At 42.8% G+C, this 22377-nt stretch overlaps 1 protein-coding gene across 2 annotated transcripts in view; it reads left to right on the plus strand.

Moving 5' to 3' along the window:
* The window catches only part of UAP1 (UDP-N-acetylglucosamine pyrophosphorylase 1), a 148318-nt gene that overhangs the window by 124319 nt on the left and 1622 nt on the right, over positions 1–22377 (plus strand). Inside the window, exons 9-10 of one of the 2 annotated variants that reach the window (XM_078687169.1) lie at positions 12832–12876; positions 21242–21308. In XM_078687169.1, the coding sequence (XP_078543295.1) occupies positions 12832–12876; positions 21242–21308 (112 nt within the window). The remainder of the gene's footprint in view (positions 1–12831; positions 12877–21241; positions 21309–22377) is intronic. The other variant, XM_078687179.1, reaches the window with a different exon arrangement.

The following is a 22377-nucleotide window of genomic DNA, read 5'->3' on the forward strand; positions in this document are numbered from 1 at the left end:
ACAAATGTGATATGCTAAACCTACGATAACTTTACCTATTCCTCCTAGAGCTCACTCAACTCGTAAAAAAGTAGCTTCCGTGGCCTTTCTAGGACATATACCTATGGCAGATATATGCAAAACATGGTCTACACCGCATACAATTACAAAACATTACTGTTTAGATGTGCAAGCCCGTTAGCAAGCTAATGTGGGCTAAGCAGTTCAACGTACACTATTTCAAACAGCTGTACTTCCCACAGGTTAGCCCCAGCTTATGGAGGAGGGCTGCTTTACAGTCTATGCTAAGCATCTGTATCTACAGCTACATATGCCTCGAATGGAAAATTGTATTTACCCAGTAAGCATTTGTTCGTGGCATACAGTGCTGTAGATTCACATGCCCCCACCCTCCTCCCAGGACACCTGTGTTTGTTAGAGTTCCTTTCATGGGTTATCAGAAACATCTTTAGCATGGACATCTCACAATACTACGCTCTGCTTCACATTCCATCCTCACCCGCCTTGCGGGAAAATAATCTACCAATGTAGTGAATGACCATGCGCATTACCAGCAAGAGGAGAAGTCACACCACCGCGAGACTCAAAAGAATTTCTTCAAAGAATAACAACTTGCACACATCCGAGCCCAACACTAGATGGCAGGATTATGCTGACCATGTGAATCTACAGCACTACATGCCACAAACAGATGCTTACTGGGTAAGCAGCATTTTCTTTCCACTACAACATTTTGGTTCCCGCCTCCCTCAGATAGAATATGATTGTACAAGCGGTGCAGCCACTGAGCAAATAATATTGTACTTCGTTAGGGAGGCGGAAGCCAAAGCATTGTAGTGGAAATCTATTTTTGCTCTCTGAGTCAATCTGTTTGTCACTTCTTTCTTGTATATTTCATTTCTCATTTCTTTGGACCATACAGAATACAAGGAGTCACAGATGTTTGCCCTGGCTGGATCTTGTGTTCCTGTTATCATTTATTTATTTTATTTTGTTGTATCGCGCGAACAAGACCCCGAAGGGTATCAGAGCGCTTCACAGTAATGGAGGGCGGAAACAAAGTAAAGGGGCATTGAAGAAAGGGTAAGAGAGGGGAACATAATGAGCTACTTAGATTGTACAAGGATGCCAGCAAACATTACTTAATAAGGTAAGGCAGAGAATCATAGACATTACAATTGATTAGCGAAAAAACAACAGAAAAAAAGGACTTTTCGCTAACAGACGAGCCATGACCAATTAAGGCAGGAACTTGTTCATTAGGATTGTTTTTACTTCATGTTTGAAAGCAACCGTGTAGGGGATTCTGTGAATTTCCGGTGGGAGAGAGTTCCAGATTTAGATGCTGCGCCGGAGAAGGTTCCGAGCCTCATTTTCTATTTGCGAAAGGTCTGAGGTTTCAGTAGTAGAGAATTTTCACTTCCTGAGGGTCTGCCCTCTTCTGATAATTCCAGTTTTTGAGCCAAGTAGCCAGGGGTTTTGAAGTGGAGGGCTTTGTGCATTAGACAAGCAATCTTTAGTTGTATTCTTGCTTGTAGGGTAACCACTTGAGAGATCTTAAGGCAGGAGATATGTGCTCATTCCTTTTTGTATCGGTGACCAGTCTGGCAGTGGCATTCAACGAGGCCCTGAGCGGGGCCAAGGTATATTTGGGGAGGCCACTGAGCGTCGAGCTCCCATAGTCTAGCCTCAGTAGGACAAGTTCTTGTAACACCTGCTTCAAGTCCTCTTGAGTGAGGAATGTTTTTAGGTTTCTAAGAATCCTCATTTGGTGGTTCGCACCCTTGACATCTTACTAATATTTTTCTTCATGTTCAAGTGCGAGTCGAGGGTGATTCCAAGAGATTTAGCTGAGTCGATAATAACCGGGAGCAGTTGAAGGTCGAGAGGTGTTTCATCCCGAGGTCAATCTTTGGGGTGTGCTTAGGAGGGGAAATGAGGAGGAATTCTGTTTTGGCGGTGTTCAGCAGGAGGTGGTTTTCAGTTAACCAGTTTTGGGTAATCGTCAAGGAGGAGTTGAGTGAGATGAAGTCTTCAGAGGAATTGATTTTCAGATAAAGTTGCGTGTCATGCGCATACATATGGAAAAGAATGTTCATGGATGATAGAGCGTTCGCTAGTGATTCCAGAAAAATATTAAAAAGTATAGGAGAAAGGGCAAATCCTTGCAGGACCCCATTGGAGACAGCAGGAGGATGGGATAGGGTATGATTCACCTTAACTCTTTGGGATCTATTGTGAAGGAAGGAAGAGAACCATTTCAGTACCAAGCCGGAAAGGCCCATCCCTTGTTTCAGAATAGCTAAGAGGTTGTCATGATTAACCGTGTTGAATGCAGAGGAAAGATCAAGGAGGATTAAGAGGCAGGAACCATTATGGTCTAGCATATTTAAGATGTCATCAATTATGTGAATGAGCACCAATTCAGTACTGTGACCACTCCTAAAGCCAGATTGGTGTTGATCCAGGAGATTGAAGGTCTCGATGTGCGAGCAGAGTTGCGATTGGACGCATTTTTCTAGTAGCTTAGCCAGAGTAGGGATGTTGGAGATGGGACGGAAATTGTTGATATCAGATCTGTCCGCATCAGGTTTTTTTAGAATGTGTGAAACCTGATCTGCTTTTAGACATTTGGGGATATTGCCTTGAGATAAAGAGGCGTTGACAATTTTAGTCCAGAGGGGGATGAGGGACTCCTTGATTTCTTTGAAGACAGAAGGTGGCAATGGGTCATTGAAGTAATTAGACAGGTTAATGCTAAGAAGGGTTTTGTAGATTTTGTTTTCACTGAGGTGCAAGAAGGAGCCCCACGTGGCCATGTTCTTGGTGGTAATACTGAGAGGCTTTAGACTCGCTGAGAGGACAGGATGAGCCATACTCACGAGTGGTGTAAGAAGGGCCCTCTTGCCTACCAGGTTAAGACTGATTGATTTAGTTTTCTCCATAAAGAACGTAGCCTGATCAGTGCAGGAAGGTGAATTGACTGCTGAGTCGAGGTGATTGGGAGCTATCTCTGATTGCTGTTTGACAATTTCAAAATGTTTTTTAGGGCGATTTGAGGCTTGTCTAAGTTGAGCACTGAAATTATCTGCCTTAGTAGTCTTAATTTTTTTTTTATTGTAGGAGCTCCTAACCGATCTAAGGACTTTTAGATGATACACTGAAGGTTTTGATCTACTAGGAGGGCTAATTTGGGATGAAGGAAGGATTTAGCCAGGTTTCCGTGAGGGTTATGATATCTAACTCATTGTTCTGGATGAGGTCAAATATATATGAGGCATGTTTTTTTGCTGATATACAATTAAGTAGTGCTCATTTCAACCGAAAGACGTGTGTGATGTAGGGTTCTGGGTGATATTCAGTTGCTTGAGGTTGTCGCTACTTATGACTCAGTGGTTGTTAGAGGGTTCCCTGTTTGAGTTTGGCTAGAATGGATTCTTCATCTTCTAGTATATAGTTATGCTAATTATGGCCAAGTAAAACTGCTTATTGAAACTGTATTTTTTGTTTTCCTAACAACTTTGGTGTCATTCAATAAATCTGCACAAAACTTTTCCAAATCAAAAGTACATACTGTTTGTGTTCCTCTCTGCAGTTTCATGCAAGAGCCTTAAATGGGGCTCTAAAAGGTGACATTTCCAATGTTATCTATCAAACTTGGCAACTAAATAGAACACTGTCCATGAAAGTGCCTTTATTTGCATTTGTGCAAATCATTTCAGTAGTTTTTCAAGAAAAGTAGCTTTTAAAGCGGGTTTCATTCCAGGCACGAAGAGGTTACATTTAAGATATATCTGTACTTTTAATTCGGAGATCGCTGAAGCCCAAAACTATAGAACTTTTAATCCCGTCATCCATTGTAGATTTGTGAATCTGACATGCTCTGATTGGCTGGCATCATAGACACTTTTCTGTTGTGGTTGCCATTACCCAACAAGGTTGGCTGAACCTACCCTGAACACCCAGAATGCCTGTGCGTCATGGGGCTCAAAGGCACCCCCTAATATTACAAATATTTAAAAAAAGATTTTTATCATGGAATTCATGAATGTTTAAGTCTCGCAGATTCCCCCACCCCCCCATCGTTTTCATGGTTCTACTACATCAATATTTACTGCAATTAGTATAAACTGCATTTACGGTGCACCACAGTCCTCAACTATTGGCACTAATCGCTGTAGTAGATGTAATATGGTTACCTCAGTTCAGTGTAAAATGTTTACCTCAGTTCGGTCTCAACGCAGTTTTTAGTGTTGTGGGAAGCCTCGGCTTCTTTGGTTTATTTGACGCTCGATGGCTGAGACCTGTCGATTTCCTTGGATGGATCTTTCTTTGGAGGTAGGTAAACGCAAGACACGTAAAATCTCGGACCCCGTTGGTATGTGTCAAAACCCGACTGCGGGGAAAATGAGTATTTGCAATGCAATAGGGCTCACATTTATGCGAGTTTAAGCTATTGGCATTGTAAATGACAATTGCTATTATTTTTCTTTTGTTTTTTAAAACCTAAATAAAAAGCATTGTCGTTTACAAAGCCAATAGCTTAAACTCGAGTAAATGCGAGACCTATTGCATTACAAATGGTTGTGTAAGTTTAAAACTGAGCGCTGCTCCGCTTTAAGGACAACACGCTTGTTTTTTTTTTTCCTATTTCTTTTTTTTAAACTTTAACACTGAGCGCTGTGTCCTTGAAGCGGGCGCCGTGCTCAGTGTTAATTTAAAAAAAATAAAGAAACCGAGCGTGGTGTCCTTGAAGAGGCGCCGTGCTCAACATGAAAGTTAAATGAAATTAAAATTTAAAATGATCGCAGTGTCTCTAAAGCAGGCGCCGTGCTCATTATACAATTACCAAAAAAAAGCAGTCCCCATCAGTGCCAATAACAAAATAGTGCCAACCCCCAGATAAAGCAGACCGTGTAACGAGCCAAGTAAAAGGTCCAGTCGTTATGGGCGGTAACAAATGGAGGCAAGGCGGTACCAAGGCGGGGACTAACAAGCCCATTTACGAACAAGAAGCCACCATTTAAGAAGGACAATGACACAAAGCCAATGACAAATATGGGCGGAGAGTGGGCGGGGCTGCTAGTGCATACCCTAATACAGCATGCCTCGCAGAGCGAGCAGTGCATGCGCGCTGCCGCTAGGCTCGACTTAAAAAAAAACGATCTAACATGGATTCTGTGCCCATGCGCATTTTACACAAGGGGAGAAATCCTAGTACATCCGTGAATCAAAAATCTTCATTGAAGATAAAGAAGCTGCAAGTGTCCAAGCCGGACACTAGAGGGCAGAAACATTCAGGCATGTGAATTTACAGCACTACCCGCGACAAACAGATGCTTATAGGCTTAGTAACGTTTTCCATAGTAACCTTGATGAAAGTATATGTTAAATTAAATCCCAGGGTAAAAACTTAATTATTAAACAGTAGTAAATCTATATGTAGTCCTAAAATAAAGGTAATCATTGAGGGTACATCAGGAAATGTAGCAACTTTTATGTGTTTGTCACAAGTAGGTAATTACATGTAGGCAAAAAGCCTACTCCCACAAATGAATTGCCCCTGCAGTACAATTTCTTTTGTTGTTAAAAAGATATCTAGTGTGGCAATATGGTGTTAATACTAGCTTTTAGAAAGATCACATTTTGGCTCACTCAAATGCCAAGTGTGTCAAATAGCACTGAAGAGCCTGTTTAGGTAAACTGCTGTTGCATCAAACCCACTCCTATGTGAGAAATTATGCAATTCTGTACACTTAGTTTGCGAATCTATGACAAGTTTTGTGCTTGTAAAATAGAAAAATGACTTGCTTGTAGTTCTGGTTTTCCTTCATGAAAACCGTTGCATATTAACACTGCTCCCTGAAAAAAGGTGCTTTCTCCTGGCTCCACAAGACTGGCGCCTAGTAAGGTCAGAAAATGTCTTGTTCTACACATGCTTTCAAGTCAGTTTCTTTTCAAAACTATTTGTCCTACTCTGTATCCTTTTTCAAGATGGCCTAACCATCCAAACCATGGACAAGTTTAGCAGCTGTCAACTGCAAAACTAGTATAACAGGTAAGTGAATTTTCTTATGTCTATCGATTGCTTTGGGAACTTAAAGGCAGCATGGCAGGACATTGCACTGCCTAGTTTCAAAGGGAATTTTGTATAACACATTTGAGCTTTGCTGTAGCAACTGCTAGCCACCAGAGCATCTACACATCAGTTCAGGAACTATAACACTAATTTGAGGAGAGATTTACTAGCAGGATGCTTTTTGAACCAAAAGGTTCTCCAACCGGATCACCTCAGGAGGCTTCCCCTCAATGTCATCTCGACCCTGTTAGCGCCATAGGGGGCTACCTTTGGCTCCAATTTCAATTCCAGCGCCATTATTCATGCCGGTTCCGGGAACTTGAACACCAGTGCTGAGTTCATCGACCCTGGAAGATGAGGTCCCAATTGTTCTCTATGACACCGACTCGGCGACCGTTCAACTGGCCATTCGTGGCATGGCATAGAGGCCCCCCTTCCTCCACTAGATCTGCCTTAACATAGACGAACGCACACCCTGCATTCCCTGTTCGACTCCGATTCAAACAATGACTACAGTATGGGTGATGATATTGGACAACCAGATCATGTGGAGAATAGTTATGAAGACCTGCAGGAGGCAGTAGTCTTGATACCTCTCCTGCGTTTGGGCTTCTCTCGCCCCCCCCCCCCCCCCTGGTGCTGCCACTGAGAATAGTGCTTCTAGCGCAATGGTAATACGTAGGTAAGCCGAAGTCCTTGACCTGTAGCTCCCCTCCTTGGTGATTAAGACTAATTCTAGTTCTTTCTAGGTCCTTCAGCCACAGAAAACATCCATTGAGCCCCTCTTACCTTTTAATGAGGCACTTACGGATACTTTGTTGGGAGCATGGGCCAAACCTTGCTCTGTCCCCCCAGTCAACCGCCAGGTTGCACAATGCAACGCCCGAACGACCCAGCATTTTTATCCCTGCCCCTCTCTGCTGAAAGTTTGTTGGTGCAGGTATCTGCAAGTAGGACTAACCCCAACACTGTTCCTTCTACTCCCCCTGATCGGGATTCAAAATGGGTGAAGAAATTCAGAAACAAGTCCCCATTGGTGCTTTGATCGGTGAATGCCAGCTGTCTGCAGGGGTGCTTTTCCCACACCCTTTGGGATTTTATGACTCAAGTCCTGCAAGGGCTCCCTGAAGATCTTCGACCTTTCCTTACCCAGGCCATACAGGATGGTCATGATTCTGCCAAGTTAACAATTCTTTGTGGCTTGAACACCACTGATTCCATTGGGCAGGCCATTGGCATCAGTTTCGCTATTGTCGATTGGCCACATTCCACTATTTTTTCAGCCGATGTTCAGTCATCCCTCAGGGACATGCTTTTCAACAGGACTCACTTGTTTGGTGTCAAGTCAAACTCCTCCCTCGAGCAGTTCAAGGAGTGCAGGACCATGGCACTCTCCCTGGGCTTGTCTGCTCCTCCTCTCCAACTACAACAGCCCTTCTTCTACTTTTTGCGGCTTCGGCAGAGGAGCCATATATTGCCAGTCAATTCAACCATCACAAAACATCCAGCTGTTTCGAGGTTGAGGCTGTGGTGACCACCTCCCGCACGGTCAAGGTCAACGGGTGTCCCAGTCCACCATCCACCCTGCAGCCCCACCTGCCAAACCCATTTAGCATGTCCTTACTGCAGCACAGCCTTGCGGTGGGAGACGGGAACCCATAATTCTTGCCGGATTGGCAGGCAATAACATCGGACACTGGGTTCCTTCAAATAGTTTGGAAGGGCTATGTTCTACTCTTCCTTTTCACACCGCTGCACCTTCCACTGTCCCCCCAGTGCCTGACGGAGGACCATCTCTCTGTTTTGCCGCTGGACGTGCAAGCTCTTGTGGCCAGAGCAGCTATCAAGAGGATGGACCGTGCCAAAAGTAGGACATGGCTGTTATTACTGCTACTTTCTGTAGTCCAAAAAGGATAGAGGTCTTTGTCAGTTTTAGACCTGTTACCTTTCAATGCCTTCCTCTGGAAGGAGAAATGTAAAATGTGCCCTCTGTCCAAGGTCACGTTTGCCCTCTGTCCAAGGTCATGTTTGCCCTCTATCCTAGGTCATGTTTGCCTTCGACCCTGGATGGTGCCGTTGAACCTGCTGGGCGTCAATTTCCCTATACTCTTCCTGCAAGCCCATAGGACCTACCTGCAGTTCGTGGTGGGACAAGAGCATATTCAATTGGCTATGCTTCCCTTTGGTCTCACCAGTGGCCCTCAGGTGTTCACGAAAGTGATTGTGGTGGTGGTGGCATCACACCTGCTGAGGTCAGGGGTGCGAGTCTTCCCCATCCTTGGCGACTGGCTGTTGCAGTAAAGACAGGCTTGCCCCGGGCAGTCGTCAACCATTTCCAGTTCACTGTCAATGTGCTGAAGTCACACGTGACTCCTTCTCAGATGCTTCCTTTCAACAGAACCATCATGAACATGGTTCTGTTTTGTCTCTTTCCCCCGGGACATTCAGGCAATGATCTTGCTCTTTCAGCCTCAGTTCTGGATTTCAGTGAGATAGACTCTGAGGCTGCCGGGAATGATGGTCTCCTGCACCTTGTTGGTCAAGCACACCAAGTGGTATGTGTGGGCTCTGCAGTGGTATCTGAAGTCCCAATAGGCCACACATCAAGGGGACTTCTCAGACTATGTTCAGATTTCGGAGGAGATGGCAAAAGATCTGCAGTGGCCGTTACTGGACCATGATTGGGTCAGCGGCAGATCCCTCTCCATGCCCCACCCAGAGCTGGCAGTGGTCGCTGATGCATCACTTCTAGGATTGGTTGGACATCTGGGAAAGGTAGAGATCAGATGTCTCTGGTCTCCGGCGGAGTCCCAGCTCCATATCAACCTACTAGAGCTGAGGGCCATCCACTTGCAGTGAAAAGCTTTTCTTCTACCCATCAAGGGGAAGCTGGTACAGGTGCTCACAGACAACACCGCCGAGATATGTTATTGCTACACGCAGGTTGGGGTGTGGTTAGGGACATTGTATCAGGAGGCCTTGCACCTATGGAAATGGCTGGATCCCCAAGGAATTTTCCTGATGGTGAACCACCTGGCAGGATCATTGAATGCCAGGGTGGAAGAACTCAGCCATTGGCACCTAGTGGATCACGAGCGTCAGTTACATCTGGTAGTAAAGCGAAGGTCTCTTACACAAACTGGGTGAACCTTGGTTCATTCTGTTCGCCGTAGCTGAAAATACACAATCTCAGCACTTCTGTGCGTTGGAGTTTCCAAAGGGGCCTTTTGCTCGAAGACCTGTTCCGCTTCAAGTGGAACTCAGGACTCTTGTATGCCTTTCTGCCAATATCACTCCTGGCCAGAGTTCTCAAGCACCCATAGAACCAACTGAGTCCAAGTTATACTAGTGGACCCAGAATGGGCATGGAGTATGGTATCCAGAACTCCTGGAGTTGAACATCTGTACCAAGATCAGGCTGCACCTTCCCCTGTGGTAGGACCTGCTGTCGCAGCATTAGGGCAGCTTTCTGCACGTGGGCATTTGCAACTTCCACTATCATGCTTGAAGATTGAGCAGTGACAGCTGAACACCTTCAACCTGCCTACAAAGGTAGGGGGGTGGTATCATCTTGGCAGCCAGGTGTCCCTTGACAAAAACTGTATTCGCCTGTCTTTGGGTCAAATTTGTGGTTTAGTGTGGTGCTTGGCAGATAGACCGCTGCCAGGCAATGTTATCTGACGTTTTATTGGTTATACCTAGCCCAACGAGCCTTTGCCCTGGACACAGATAAAAGGGTACCTTTCAGCTCATTCAGCCTATTTGATTTGATTTAAGCATTTATAAAGTGCACGAATGCCCAGGGGCGATAAGGCGCTACTACCAGAGAATCCAGTAAGGTTGCTGATGAAACTGGATGAAAAATGTTAGTTGGTGAAGAGCCAGGTTTTTAGCGATTTTCTTAAGGATAACAGCGTCAGGCTGTTCTTTATGCCGGCCGGGAGAGAGTTCCATGTTTTGACTTTCCCTAACAAGAAGCTTCTTCCACCCAAAAGAGCTTTCTTAAACCTTGGGGTTTGTAGGAGTTTGCTATATCCAGATCTTACGTTTCTGGAAGGCCCCTACCAGATCAGATGATTCTTCAGATAATGAGGACCGGCACTGGTGCAATGCCTTAAATGCTAAGCATTGGGATTTAACTTTGATCCTCTTGTCCACTGGGAGCCAGTGCAAGGTTCTCAAACAGTGGGAGACTGGCTGAGACCTCAGAATATCCAGCAGTAGTCTGGTGGCCACATTTTGGAGACGCTGTAGCTTTCGTAGATACTGTGTTTGGATAACCATGTACAAAGCATTACCATAGTCAAATCTGGACAGTGCTAAAGCTGTCACAAGTGTTTTTAGGGTGTCGGGCGGAATGAAAGGACGAACTTTCCTGATTTATCTTTTAAAATTAAAAAGAAGTAAACATTTTTGAAGATCAGATTGTCATTAAATATGAACCCTCAATTTTTCACCTTCTGCACTGGAACTGAAAGGTCTCCCTAACTTAAAGGCCGCCATCTGGGTGACCAAAAGAAGGTATCTGTAGCCAACAGGGTAACCTCCGTATTTCCCCCATTCAATTTTAGGCAGGTGGAACTCATCCAACTGGTGTCATGCAGCAATTAAAACGATCTGCTGTCTCTTCAATGTTAATGGAAACTGAAACTACTAGCTAGGTGTCATCAGCGTATGAGACCACTGAGAAACCAAACTACCTGATGATATTAGCCAGAGAGATTGAACAGGGTAGGGTTTAGGAACGAAGCCTGTGGCACCCCACAGGGCAGTGTGAATTGTTCGGACGAGAAAGCTCCGGACTCTGCCAACTGAACCCTGTCAGAGAGAAAAGATGTCAGCAACTTAAGGGCGTGCCTCTGATTCCTAATTCTGATAGCCTATTGGCTAGTATTTCATGGTTCACTGTGTCACTTTGGCGATTGTTGGATCAATCCTCATTTTTTGAACCTCAAACTGTTTTAAAAAGGTTTACATTTGTTTCTTCCCTCTGCATGCCTGAGTGGGACCTTTACTTGGTCCTCACATTTGTGATGTGCTCTCCATTTGAGCCAGTTCGCAGCTGTCCATAGAGGCTTTTCCCCCTCAAGACAGTGTTCCTCATCTCCACAACATCGGTGTGACGTTTAAATGAGCTTCAACCTCTGTGTCAACCTGGAGTACACCACCATCTTCCCAGACAAACTAGCTCTGCAAGTGCGAGCCTCCTTCTTGACGGAAGATGCAACGTCGTTCCACTTAGGTCAAAGCATCACCTTGCCGGCGTTCTATACTCCACATTACCCCTCTAAGGAGGAAGAGAGACTCTGTGCTTTGACCTCAAGAGAATGCTCAATTTTTACTTAGATCATACCAAACAACACTGGATGGTCTGTCAGCTCTTTGTAGTGTTCTCTGCAGCAAAAAAGGCAAGGCTGTGCAAAAGAAAGCCATCTCCTGCTGGATCGTGCTCTGTATTAAGATCTGCTATGCACTGGCTAAAAGGCCGGCTCCAGAAGGACTGTGTGCCTATTCTACCAGGGCCAAAGCTGCTATCACTGCGTTGGTACATCGTGGACATTTGCTAGGTGACTACGTGGGCTTCACATATACATTCGCTTTCTGGTTTGAGTCCAGCCAAAGACCCACTGCCAAATAGGTACTGCTATGGTATCTACTCAAAAGCTGAGGAATTTGCAGCTAGAAGTCTCTATCGGAAGAACAAATTCCCTTACCGTCAGTATCGCTTTTTCTGATAGAGACTCTTATCTAGCCACAGGTTCCTCACCAGCTATCCCATCCTCCCCTTTCTGTGATTGGACTCTGTCCAGGAATCTGCACACTGGCCACGACCAATTTGCTATTAAGGGCTTTGAGCCTGGGGACACCTAAATATGCTCTGTAAGTCATGTCTGTAGCCTCACCGCGTCATTCTTGAGCTACACAGTGCTACCTACCGGTGTGCAGAGGTACGGCTGAAAGTTTCCGGATCCATTCGGGCACCTGGAAATAATTCAGGTGAGGAATCTACGACTAGAGAGAGTCGCATATTTGCAGCATTATTGATTTAGGCTTTGAAATTGTTACAGCTCATTTGCCTGTGACCAGTGTAACACTTCTCTTTATAAATGTATAGCATATGCTGTATGTGATAAGACAACCTTTTATTTCAAAGCAACGTATTAATAAACCTACATTTTTATGTGTATTATTCCATTGCACAGTTAAATACCACGTCATTAGCAGAGCACTGTACAAATCATTTGAGAAATCAATGTTTGCTATCTTGCTGATTTGATAGTACTGGCTGGCTATGAGGTGGTATTTTGGTGCTATATAATACCCAAAATAAACAAATAAATGCTCAAAGATTACTGTGTCCATTCTTGAAAGGCCTACGTAACTTGATTTCGACCCACTGCATTCTTTAAACCCACGTTGCTCTGGTTTGAGTTAAAGAGATTTGCTTATGGCCATAGCCATATATTGAGATCCACTGAGTGTAAAATGCTACTCATTACCATTGTTAAAGGAATAGTGGGGCATCATGAGCCACCAAAAGCCTTCTGGATCATGGCTCCTCCTCCCATTCAACAGTAGTAATAAATAGCATATTACAGCAAGCACTTTTGCGATATGGGTGTAGATATAATTAAGTTTAGCTGATGATATGTTTTGTTACCCCTGCAAGCGTAATGGGGAAAATGGCTGACTGCTCATATGCTCAATCTATCCATTGTAAATATCATAAATCATTATTTATTCCCACTTAGCAATTCAGCGAATGGAGTGTCGGAAGTCATCGATGCCAATAAAAAGTAACTATGTTATCTCTTGTGCACGGTGACGGGCTGTTGCTTCTTAGGCACTAACATTTTCACAGCAGCATGCTGGGAACCTTTGGTCTGTCCTAACAGGTGGCACCACTTCTGTTTGCAGGATCTTTACTTTACCTTCTCCCCATGGCTCTGCCTTCAGACAGCTGACTGCTCTCATGATGTTTTCTGAGTGCCCTGCTTTATCTACACTAGAGAGCGTGAGCATCAATAGTGTAGAAAAGGATATCTGTGCGCTCTGTTCTTGTGCTTTCTCTATGGGGTCCAGGTTTGATCTTCTCACTTATTTGAATCTCTGTCACTGTGTAGCACTCCTTTTAACCCTAATCTTGTGTTCTGCCATTCAGTGAAGCGGTTTGAGTGTCACCATGCATTTCACTGCTCGAGTCCCAATCATTTGCTTGTCAGTTTTCCACATGAAATACACAGTGGTTATTTGGATTGGCATTTGGAAGTAGCATTTACTCTCATTGGAGGGCTTCATTGCTTGTGTATATGAGCTGGGTCATGGGAGGAGGACTTTGCATCCCCCAGGTTAAGATTATTCCTCCCACAAGATTTATAAATGACCACCTATCTGGTGGTCATTTGTAAAGGCATTGTCCGGAACCGCCATCACAGTGGTTCCTGTCAATGCGTTTTACTGTTTGCTTTGTGCTGCGTTGGAAGGATGCAGCCCTCTAGCAAACAATATTACAGACTGCAGTAAATCTACCTGAAAGGATCTTGCCTGGAAATCATAGCACAGGATCTTCTGCACATATGTCTTTTCTCATGTACTGACTTTTGGCAAACAGAGTTGCTTTAGAGTAGTCTACCACAAGAATTGCTGGTTACATTTTGGGTGCAGTGTGGAAAGTCCAGTATTACGGGTAATATAGCTATAAGATCCAGGCAGTGCCTCTTTGGCATGAAGCAGTAGAAGAAACGCCTTAGAAACAACAATAAATATTGCCACATCTTAGTAAGTTCATATAGGAAAATAGAATTGTGCTATAAAATGATCAGCTAGAGGCATAGATCAAAGAATTATTGCTTAGCCCATTTTGTGATTAGTTCAAACGGGGAGGATTTAGCACTGTAAACAGGGAAACATTGGAAATGCAATGTCTTTCTTCACTTATTAGCATTGGTTTCATTCTAGCTCTAGCTCCAAGTACTCTGGACAGCTACTGGTCTGAGGACTATTAATCAAATGAGCATCCTATGACCAATGTGGGCCTAACTGCTCAAAGCTAGTTGCTGTTCACATAGGTGAAGCTTCAAAAATTGACTAACGGATATTGAAGGTGATGTTTTGGCTAGGAGCAGAATCAATGAATTGAGGATGCACAAATATTTCCTTGCTAAAGGTATTAACAGAGTAGTTTAGGAAGCAAAGGGAGACATTTCCATAAAGCTGTTGTTACCATACCTATTTTCTTACTACAAATAGAACTTAACCAAACCCAGCCTCTGAAATTAGATGGATATTCACAATTCCAAAAAACAGGCATGGCATAATGGAAATTAGTTTGCTATTAGAGAACTACGCTCAGCGTATCTTACCATGAAGACCCGTGCCATACACAGTTTGTATTTTAAAAGAAAAATACTTATTTTTCCCTTCTAGTCATGTCAATATTGTGGCATAAGATTAAGGAGAACCCTCATAAATAGATTCAGTTTCTCCTCAAAGTATACCCTAGCAGATGTGACCCAGAAATTGGAAAACGTAATTGGCGATCTTGTGGTTGATTCATTTATTGTAACTTTGAATCTTTTTCTTTACTAACAAGGTACAGAGGGTGCATGTACGAAGGTAGGAGCATGTTATTGCCTTCGAGTTTACTCCAGTCTATCATGTCTGCTGAAATGATCGTGTGAATTGTGACAGATGAAAAGAACCTTAAGGGTGTGGAGAGACAAGGCACAAAAGATGCATAGATCGTTCTTTCCTTTCAACGAAAGTGCTGCTGTTGGTTGTAACACAGCTGTTACTGTTTAGTGCATACATTACTACTCAAGTTCTTGGATTTTATCTTGTCCAACTAGTTTTTCCAGAGTGGGACATTTTCCAGCATATCAACTGAATTCCTTTTTTTTTTTAAATATCCTTATTGAGATGTTACGATGAGTGAGGTAAAAACGAAACGCATATATCACATTTGCATAATCAGAGTAAATACATTAACAACAATAAAATGGCAGATATTAAAAAACACACAGTTGTTAAGAGAAAAATTCATAACCTGGCAGGCTCAATAAATATATACACTGGAATGGGTAAAACGTATGCTTGTATCCGCCTAGCTTTTTTTTTTTTCTTACGTCACCGTCTAGCTTCCCTCCATTTCCTAAGGGTGGCCCAGATCTTTCTGCCCAATTCCCGGGTTTTCTTTCCCTTAAAATCATACAAACATTCTTCTATATTATGTATTCCTAAAAACCTATTTAGCCACATCTGGAAGGTGGGTACAGTTGTGTCCTTCCAACCAGCAGAAATTAATATCCGCAGTACAGCTACTGAGATAAAAACCATGGCTTCTGGTCCCCCATTTGCCCTCAGCTTACCATCGGTACCTAATAAAACCACAGTAGGGGATAGAACGATGTTTTGTTCTAGCAGCCCCTCCTGAAACAGCTGTATCTCCCTAAGAACTGGAGTCAACTTTGGGCAGTGGTAAAACATATGGAGTAGATCTGCTGTACTCCTGTTGCACCTAGGGCATCTGTCATTATCTCTTACTCCCCAGCTAAACAATTTAGCGGGGGTATAGTATAAATTAAAAAGGGTTTTATAATGTTGAGCCCTCAGATTTGAGGAACTGAAGATTTTTTTGCTCATGACTAAGGCGAGATCTAGGTCCACATCGGGATCGCCAAGTTTCTGAGCCAAAGAGGATTCAGTTTTTTCCATATCGTCCTCGAGCTCTTGTAGTAGGAGATTATACCCTATGCTAATTTTCCTGCCCCCCTTTCTCAGGTAGTCGACTATAGGATTGGACAGAGGGAGGGGGATTCTGGGCCTGATTGAACGAAATGTTTGGCAGATTTGGCTATATATTAGCCATTGACTTGCTGGAATACCAAATTTCAGTTGTAGTCTATCGAAGCCCAGAATATCATTACCTTCCATAACATCCCCCAGGCACTTTACACCCTGCTCCTTCCAAAGTAGACTATTTCTATTTTGCCCTAGGTTAGGGAAGAGATTACAGTTCCAGAGATTAATATCCCGATTAATTTTAGGGATATTCAGGTATTTCATAACAGACTTCCAAGTCCCCCAAGCCCCCACCAAAACCTTAAATCTAGCTCTCTTATAAAACCTACGATCAACTTCACACGTTAATATACCCACAGCCTTTCTCCCCAATAAGAGCTCAAAGATGGAGTGAAGTACAATGTTAGCGGGCAGGGCTTCTGATATTACAGGGTCATACTGAAACAAGATGTTCATTTGTACCAATAGACACGTCCAGTGATACAGCCTGAGGTTGGGCATCGTCAAACCACCCCTCGCCAATGGAAGTGACATATGAGCAATCGATCGTCTAATTTTTCCATGTTGCAAAATAAATCGCATAAATGCTGTTTCTATTTTCCTAATCATCCCATCTTCCAGTAACAAAGGGATAGCGCGAAACAGATAGAGGATCTTGGGGAACATTGTCATTTTAAGCACGTTTTCCCTACCAATCAATAAAAAATGCATGATATCAATCCTTTTCAGCTCATTTTCAATCAGATCTATCAGGGGTATATAATTATCGGCGATAATCTTATCAACATTAGCATTCACCTTAACACCCAAATATACTGCTGATTCCATATATCTTTGGTCCACCTTAGTGATGTTATTCGTGCAGATTATCTGTGTTTTTTCCTCATTCAGGCGATAGCCTGAATGTACACCAAAGACCTTGGCCAATTGAGAAAGCTCAACCATTGATTGTTGCGGGTCTGTGGTTATAATTGCCAGATCGTCGGCGTATGCCAATAGTTTCGTAGTATATCCATTAAGTACTACTGGAGTGATCTGTTCCGAAGCCAAGATTTTTTGAATGAGTGGATCAATATACAGTGAGAACAAGATCGGAGAGCAGGGCAGCCTTGTCGGGTACCCCTTTTAATTAATATTTCCTCCGATCGTTGACCCATGACCATGACCCTTGCCACCGGGTCTCTGTACACCGCCTTGATAGCTCTCATACTCTTGTCCCCAAAACCCCTTCCTGCCAGAATGCCCCACAGAAACTCCTAGACCACGCGGTCAAATGCTTTCTCCGCGTCGACGAGGATCATGGCCATCTCTCCTCCCCTGGCAGCATGGGCATCAAACAAGGTGATAGCGCGTCTTATATGATCCGTGGTACCTCTACCAGGGACAAAACCATGTTGCCAAGGGGAAACGAGTTGCCAATGATCCCCCCCATTCTTTTCGCCCAGATCTTGGAATATAATTTCGTATCAGCATTTATAAGCGAAATTGGGCGATATGAGCCTGAGTTGGTTTTAATTTTACCCTTTTTGTGGAATTTGATGATATTTGTCTCCCTCCAGGAATCTGGGATTATGCCTGTACAAATTATGCCATTAAATAAATCCAGGAGGATTGGGGCAATCTCTTCCTCCAAGCATTTGTATACCTCTAGGGGAATTCCGTTGGGACCTGCGGCCTTACCAGCTGCCAGATCCCGCAACGCCATTCTAATCTCAGACATGGTCAGGTCCTGTTCCAGAGTCTCCCTACTACAACTATCTAGTGCGGGGCCGCCGTCCTCAAATTCTGGGGTTTGAGCATGCGTCCCACCTTCCTCATCTAACAGTTTTTGGTAAAAGGTTTGAAAAATTCTTAAGATATCCTTTGGCTCAGTATAATCGATACCGTCTTCCTGTATACTGACAATCAAATTTTTGGGCCTCTCCTGCCTGATCCGGAGTGCCAATGCACTTCCTGCCTGCTCACCCGTCTCATAGCGTTTTGCCCTGGAGGACTGATATTCCCTGGTCTCCTTCTGAGCCACTACTTCCTGAAGATCTGCTTTGATAGTGGCCATTCTATTTAGGCTTGCCTGGCTATCGATCCCCTGCACAATTTCCTTGATATGCTGCTCTTCTACCACTGCCAGCTCCCTTATCAGGGTCTCGATCTTATTCTTGTCTTCCTTCCTCAGTCGGGCTGAGCAACTTATAGTTTCACCCCTTAGGGAGGCCTTAAAGGCTTCCCAAACTCCATTACGGGATGTACTATAACGATTTGCCTCATAGAACTCCTTTGCCCATTGTTTGAGATGCCGAACAAACCTGTCATCCGAAAGAAGTTTTCTCTCTAATGACCAGCTTGTTTGTTTTCTCTCGATCCTATCTACTACACAGGTTAAAATCAACGGGTTATGATCCGATATCAATTTAGGTAATTTACATATATTTACTTCGCTAAGTTTCTCTGCTGATATCAAAAAATAATCCAACTTAGAATATTTCTGACATGGGTAAGAATAATAAGGAAAGCCCGGGTTATTAGGTTCCTTAGCGTTCCAGACATCCTTCAGCCCGTGTGATTCCTTAAGTGAAGCCAAGGCCCTAAGCACCCTAGGTTTACGCCCTGAATAGCTGTCTAACTTATTCCAGTCAACTGAAATATTCAGGTCCCCACACATAACCGGTGTTGGCCAATTTGCCAGCTCCCCCTCTAGTAGATCGAACACATCTGGTTCATCATGATTTGAACCATATACTGTGCAAATCGTATATCCCAGAGTCAGGTCGACTAATAACCATCTCCCCGAACTATCTGCCTTGAATCTCTTGGCCCCTCCTAGGGATTGGTTAGACAGAATGGCAACCCCCCTAACTGAAGAAGTCTGTGAGGAGCAGGCCAGTAGCTCATATCCCACTAGGTTCAATAGATTTCTTTTTTTCCCAAGGAAGATGGGTCTCTTGTAGACACAGGATATCGATATTGTTGAATTTAACAAAGTGACCCAGTTTTTGGCGCTTTCTCCAATCATTAAGCCCTCCAATATTGAGGGTACAGATTTTAATGCATGACGTAATCTTGAATAAAACTTCTCCAGTACGAAAAAACAATTGCCCAAAAAATATCCATTATTTTCACTGAAAACCTCCGATTAACACCAAATACCTCGTTACACCATAACCATAACATCTCATTTTTATTTTTTTATCAACTGAATTCCAGTGAGCAATTTTTCAAGTGTCTCCCACTTTTTATCAACTCTGCTTCATTAGACAGAAGGGCTCAAGTTTGGACCCAATATGGTGCAAACTTCTATAGTAACCTGGGATTTTGTTTCAGAGGCCTGCGTTTTCACCGGTTACAAAAGCCCCTTGGAGTATATATAGATCCTTTTTTACCAGCAGTCACCAGACATTCTATTAACTGTTCGTCTCACAACTATTTTTCACGGTACCATTTCCTCCACTTTGAAGGCTTTCAGAATTGAGGTTTATTAAATTCTAAAAACATTTTCCTTTGGGGATACAAAGGGCAGGATTTTGTGTTTGCCTCTTGTTCCCTTTGAGAGCCCATTAAATGATGCAAGGGCCTGCTTTCATGTTTTATAACAATAACCAGGAAGATACACTTTTAGCCAGCCAGGACAAGCACTTTTAGCCTACTCCAGGGGGTGGGTTGGGGTGAGGGGAGGGGTATGTTGCAGGTTACAAAAACCAAAGTGAAATAATATAAAGTAAAAGATGCATGTGTGTGCTACCACCTGCTCACATGTCTAATGACCATAAATCTTGTAAGACCTAAAAACCCACGAGATTTGATGCTTTGATGTTCCTCTCACAAGAGTAGTGGTGCCAAAGAAGTCCCTAGTGCTTTGTACCATTGCGTGAGACTGACCGTGCTCTTCGTTTTTTCCTTTAGAACTAATTCTACAAAACTAATACAAGTTATTTATTGTCTTAGGAAGCACAGGTCAAACGAATACTTCTCTCCCCAATTTGAAACAAAGATCTCTGTGTAAACGAGCCACCAAAAGCAACCTTGACTCATTCACAAACAAATCCAAATCTTCAGCACTAGCAGCCTAACAATCACATATATCCTTCCAGATTTTGAAGATTTCCAACTTCATTTGTTTCAAAGAACTCTAAAGTTGCCCTTTGATTACATCCTTCTTGATGTCGAGCTTTAGATAAATTTGCTTTCTTACCACTCATATTAATTGACTTTCCAAACGCTGACGGGTTTCGGCAAAAGAATTACACGCATTTCCTAGAGGCCCTCAGGTGTCAGGGCACATCTCCCCAAGTCTGTGGTGCCTGGTGCAGACCCATAACTTTTGCTATGGAGGCTTGATGACTGAACAGAAAAGTGTTTATCATAAACACCGTTATCTGCAGTTCTGGTAGAAAATACATTTTGGAATTCCCCACAGAAGAACAAAACCTGCTCCCTTAGTACTTGGCTGATTAATAAGTTGGTCTGGCAGCACAAGGAAAGATCTTCATGTTCAAGGTCTTTATACTTTTCCTTCCCACATATTTTTCAAAGTTTAGTACTCTACTAAAGCAGGCTGTTGAGGAGAAAATGAAAAGTTATTTACTTGTAACATGGTCTATCGATTGTGCTTGTTCTCTTGTATCACACATGACCCTGTTGCCCTGCTCTCTATCAAAGGTCCATTGATGTTGTCATCGGTGCTCCTATTTTGTAAACGAATTAAGAAGACACAGAAGAACAAGTTAGTTTTAGGTTTTCTAAAATTTTTGCAGTGTTTTACTGAATGCACTCCTGATGTGTGGAGGTATGCTACAGCAACATGGAAATTAGTCCGTAAAGCATCTTGATCTTTTGGAACTATTGCATATTTTCTATGTCATTTCTTAAGCCATGTTGTGCCCTCTTAGTCAGCGCTCTCTTATTTTTCAGTTGATGATCGTTTAGGCTACTGAATAGTTTACCAATTAATCTTTGCATTAGCAAATCCCTGGGAACAATTTTTTTTATCATAACAAAATCTAATCAGTGTAATACCTGTGCTATTTCAGCATGAAACACGTAGGGAATGCTGAGAAGAATTATACAAAACAGTTTTTTTAGATTGTGTTATTTTTTTCAGTTGTTTTTCTTATTTTCACTTTTGGAAGCTAAAATCGCGGAAGAATATTCAATTCCGTCCTTGTAGTATGGGCTACATTGGTTGCTTTTATGTAGCCCAGCGACTTGGCAAATGAATGTGATTAACTTGCATGCATAATGCCCGTATGCCAACTTCTTGCTGTGCTTTAATGGCATGGAATATGTTTTGGTATTACAAGATATAGAGTACCCACTAAGCTACTTATTTGTGTTTATATGCTTTGCTTTTATTTTTCTTTACTATAGCCTGAAAGATGCTAATGACCAGCCAATCCAATGTGAAATCTCGCCTCTCATCTCATACTCTGGAGAAGTAAGTTTTATTCTGTAGTATGTGGTTGGAGTTCGGCAGACATGACCATGATACCAACTGAATGCATTTTAAGCTTGGAGAATTACAGCCATATTTTATAATTGAGCAATATGCACCTTGTTAATGGTCTTTCTCCCACGTGTGATATTTCTCACTATGAGTTGAGAACCCAGTAATACTTTGCTCTTTTTGATTGTTAGCAACACATTCTCTAGTGTTTGTTGTAACCAGGATTCCTGCATCTTTTTTTAATTTTCGTACTCTGACTCTGGCATCCAATTTGTCAATGAGTCCATTTTACAGTTAACACATGGGAGAATAGGTGGAGGAGGATATTTGAAATGACGTTGTTTCGAGGCCTTATTAAAATTTTTGAAGCTAATCTCTTATTGCTATATTACCTTAAAAAGTCCATGGTTATTCCATTAAGGCTTTATGGTGATCATGTAAGATGTGATTGAACAGTGATGACTTTAAGGTCAGAAAATCTAAAATATTCTAGTTGTGTTTGTGCTGGTTCTTCTGTTCTTGGTGGCAGTTTTTGATACCAGTACTTTGGTTGCATGGTTCTAGGCTGTTTATGTTGAATGTGATGAGGTGGTTCCGAATCTCCATTCTCCTGCACGTATACTGATTTACATAGAATTATTTATTCCATATCTGCAGATATAGGGCAATTAGTGTTCTAGTAGTGTAATTTGTGCTTATGTTGTGAAAGAGCAGTGCCTTTTTAAATGGCTAGAATGTACTTTAATGCTCATCATCAGTATAAATCTAGTGTACCTGTATTACACCACGATATGTCAACATCGTCTTTTTGCAGAGTGTGTTCCCAGTTGTGATGTCTGTCTGAATGAGTGAAAGGGATGTGCGCTATCAGTTAGCATAAAAGTTTAAGCGTAGCTTAATCTTTCATGTTTGTTGTCTAGAATATTGTGTGATTAAATATTTTTTCAAACCCTGATTCTTGGTTTTAGTCACACGCACTATTTGAACTTGTACGGACAATTATTTCTTTAATGGAAATACTGTAGATCTCTAAGGTTGATTTAAAGGATTGAGTGTTCCT

This window comes from Lissotriton helveticus, chromosome 1_1 (assembly GCF_964261635.1).
Source record: "Lissotriton helveticus chromosome 1_1, aLisHel1.1, whole genome shotgun sequence".
NCBI classification, from domain to species: Eukaryota; Metazoa; Chordata; class Amphibia; order Caudata; family Salamandridae; genus Lissotriton; species Lissotriton helveticus.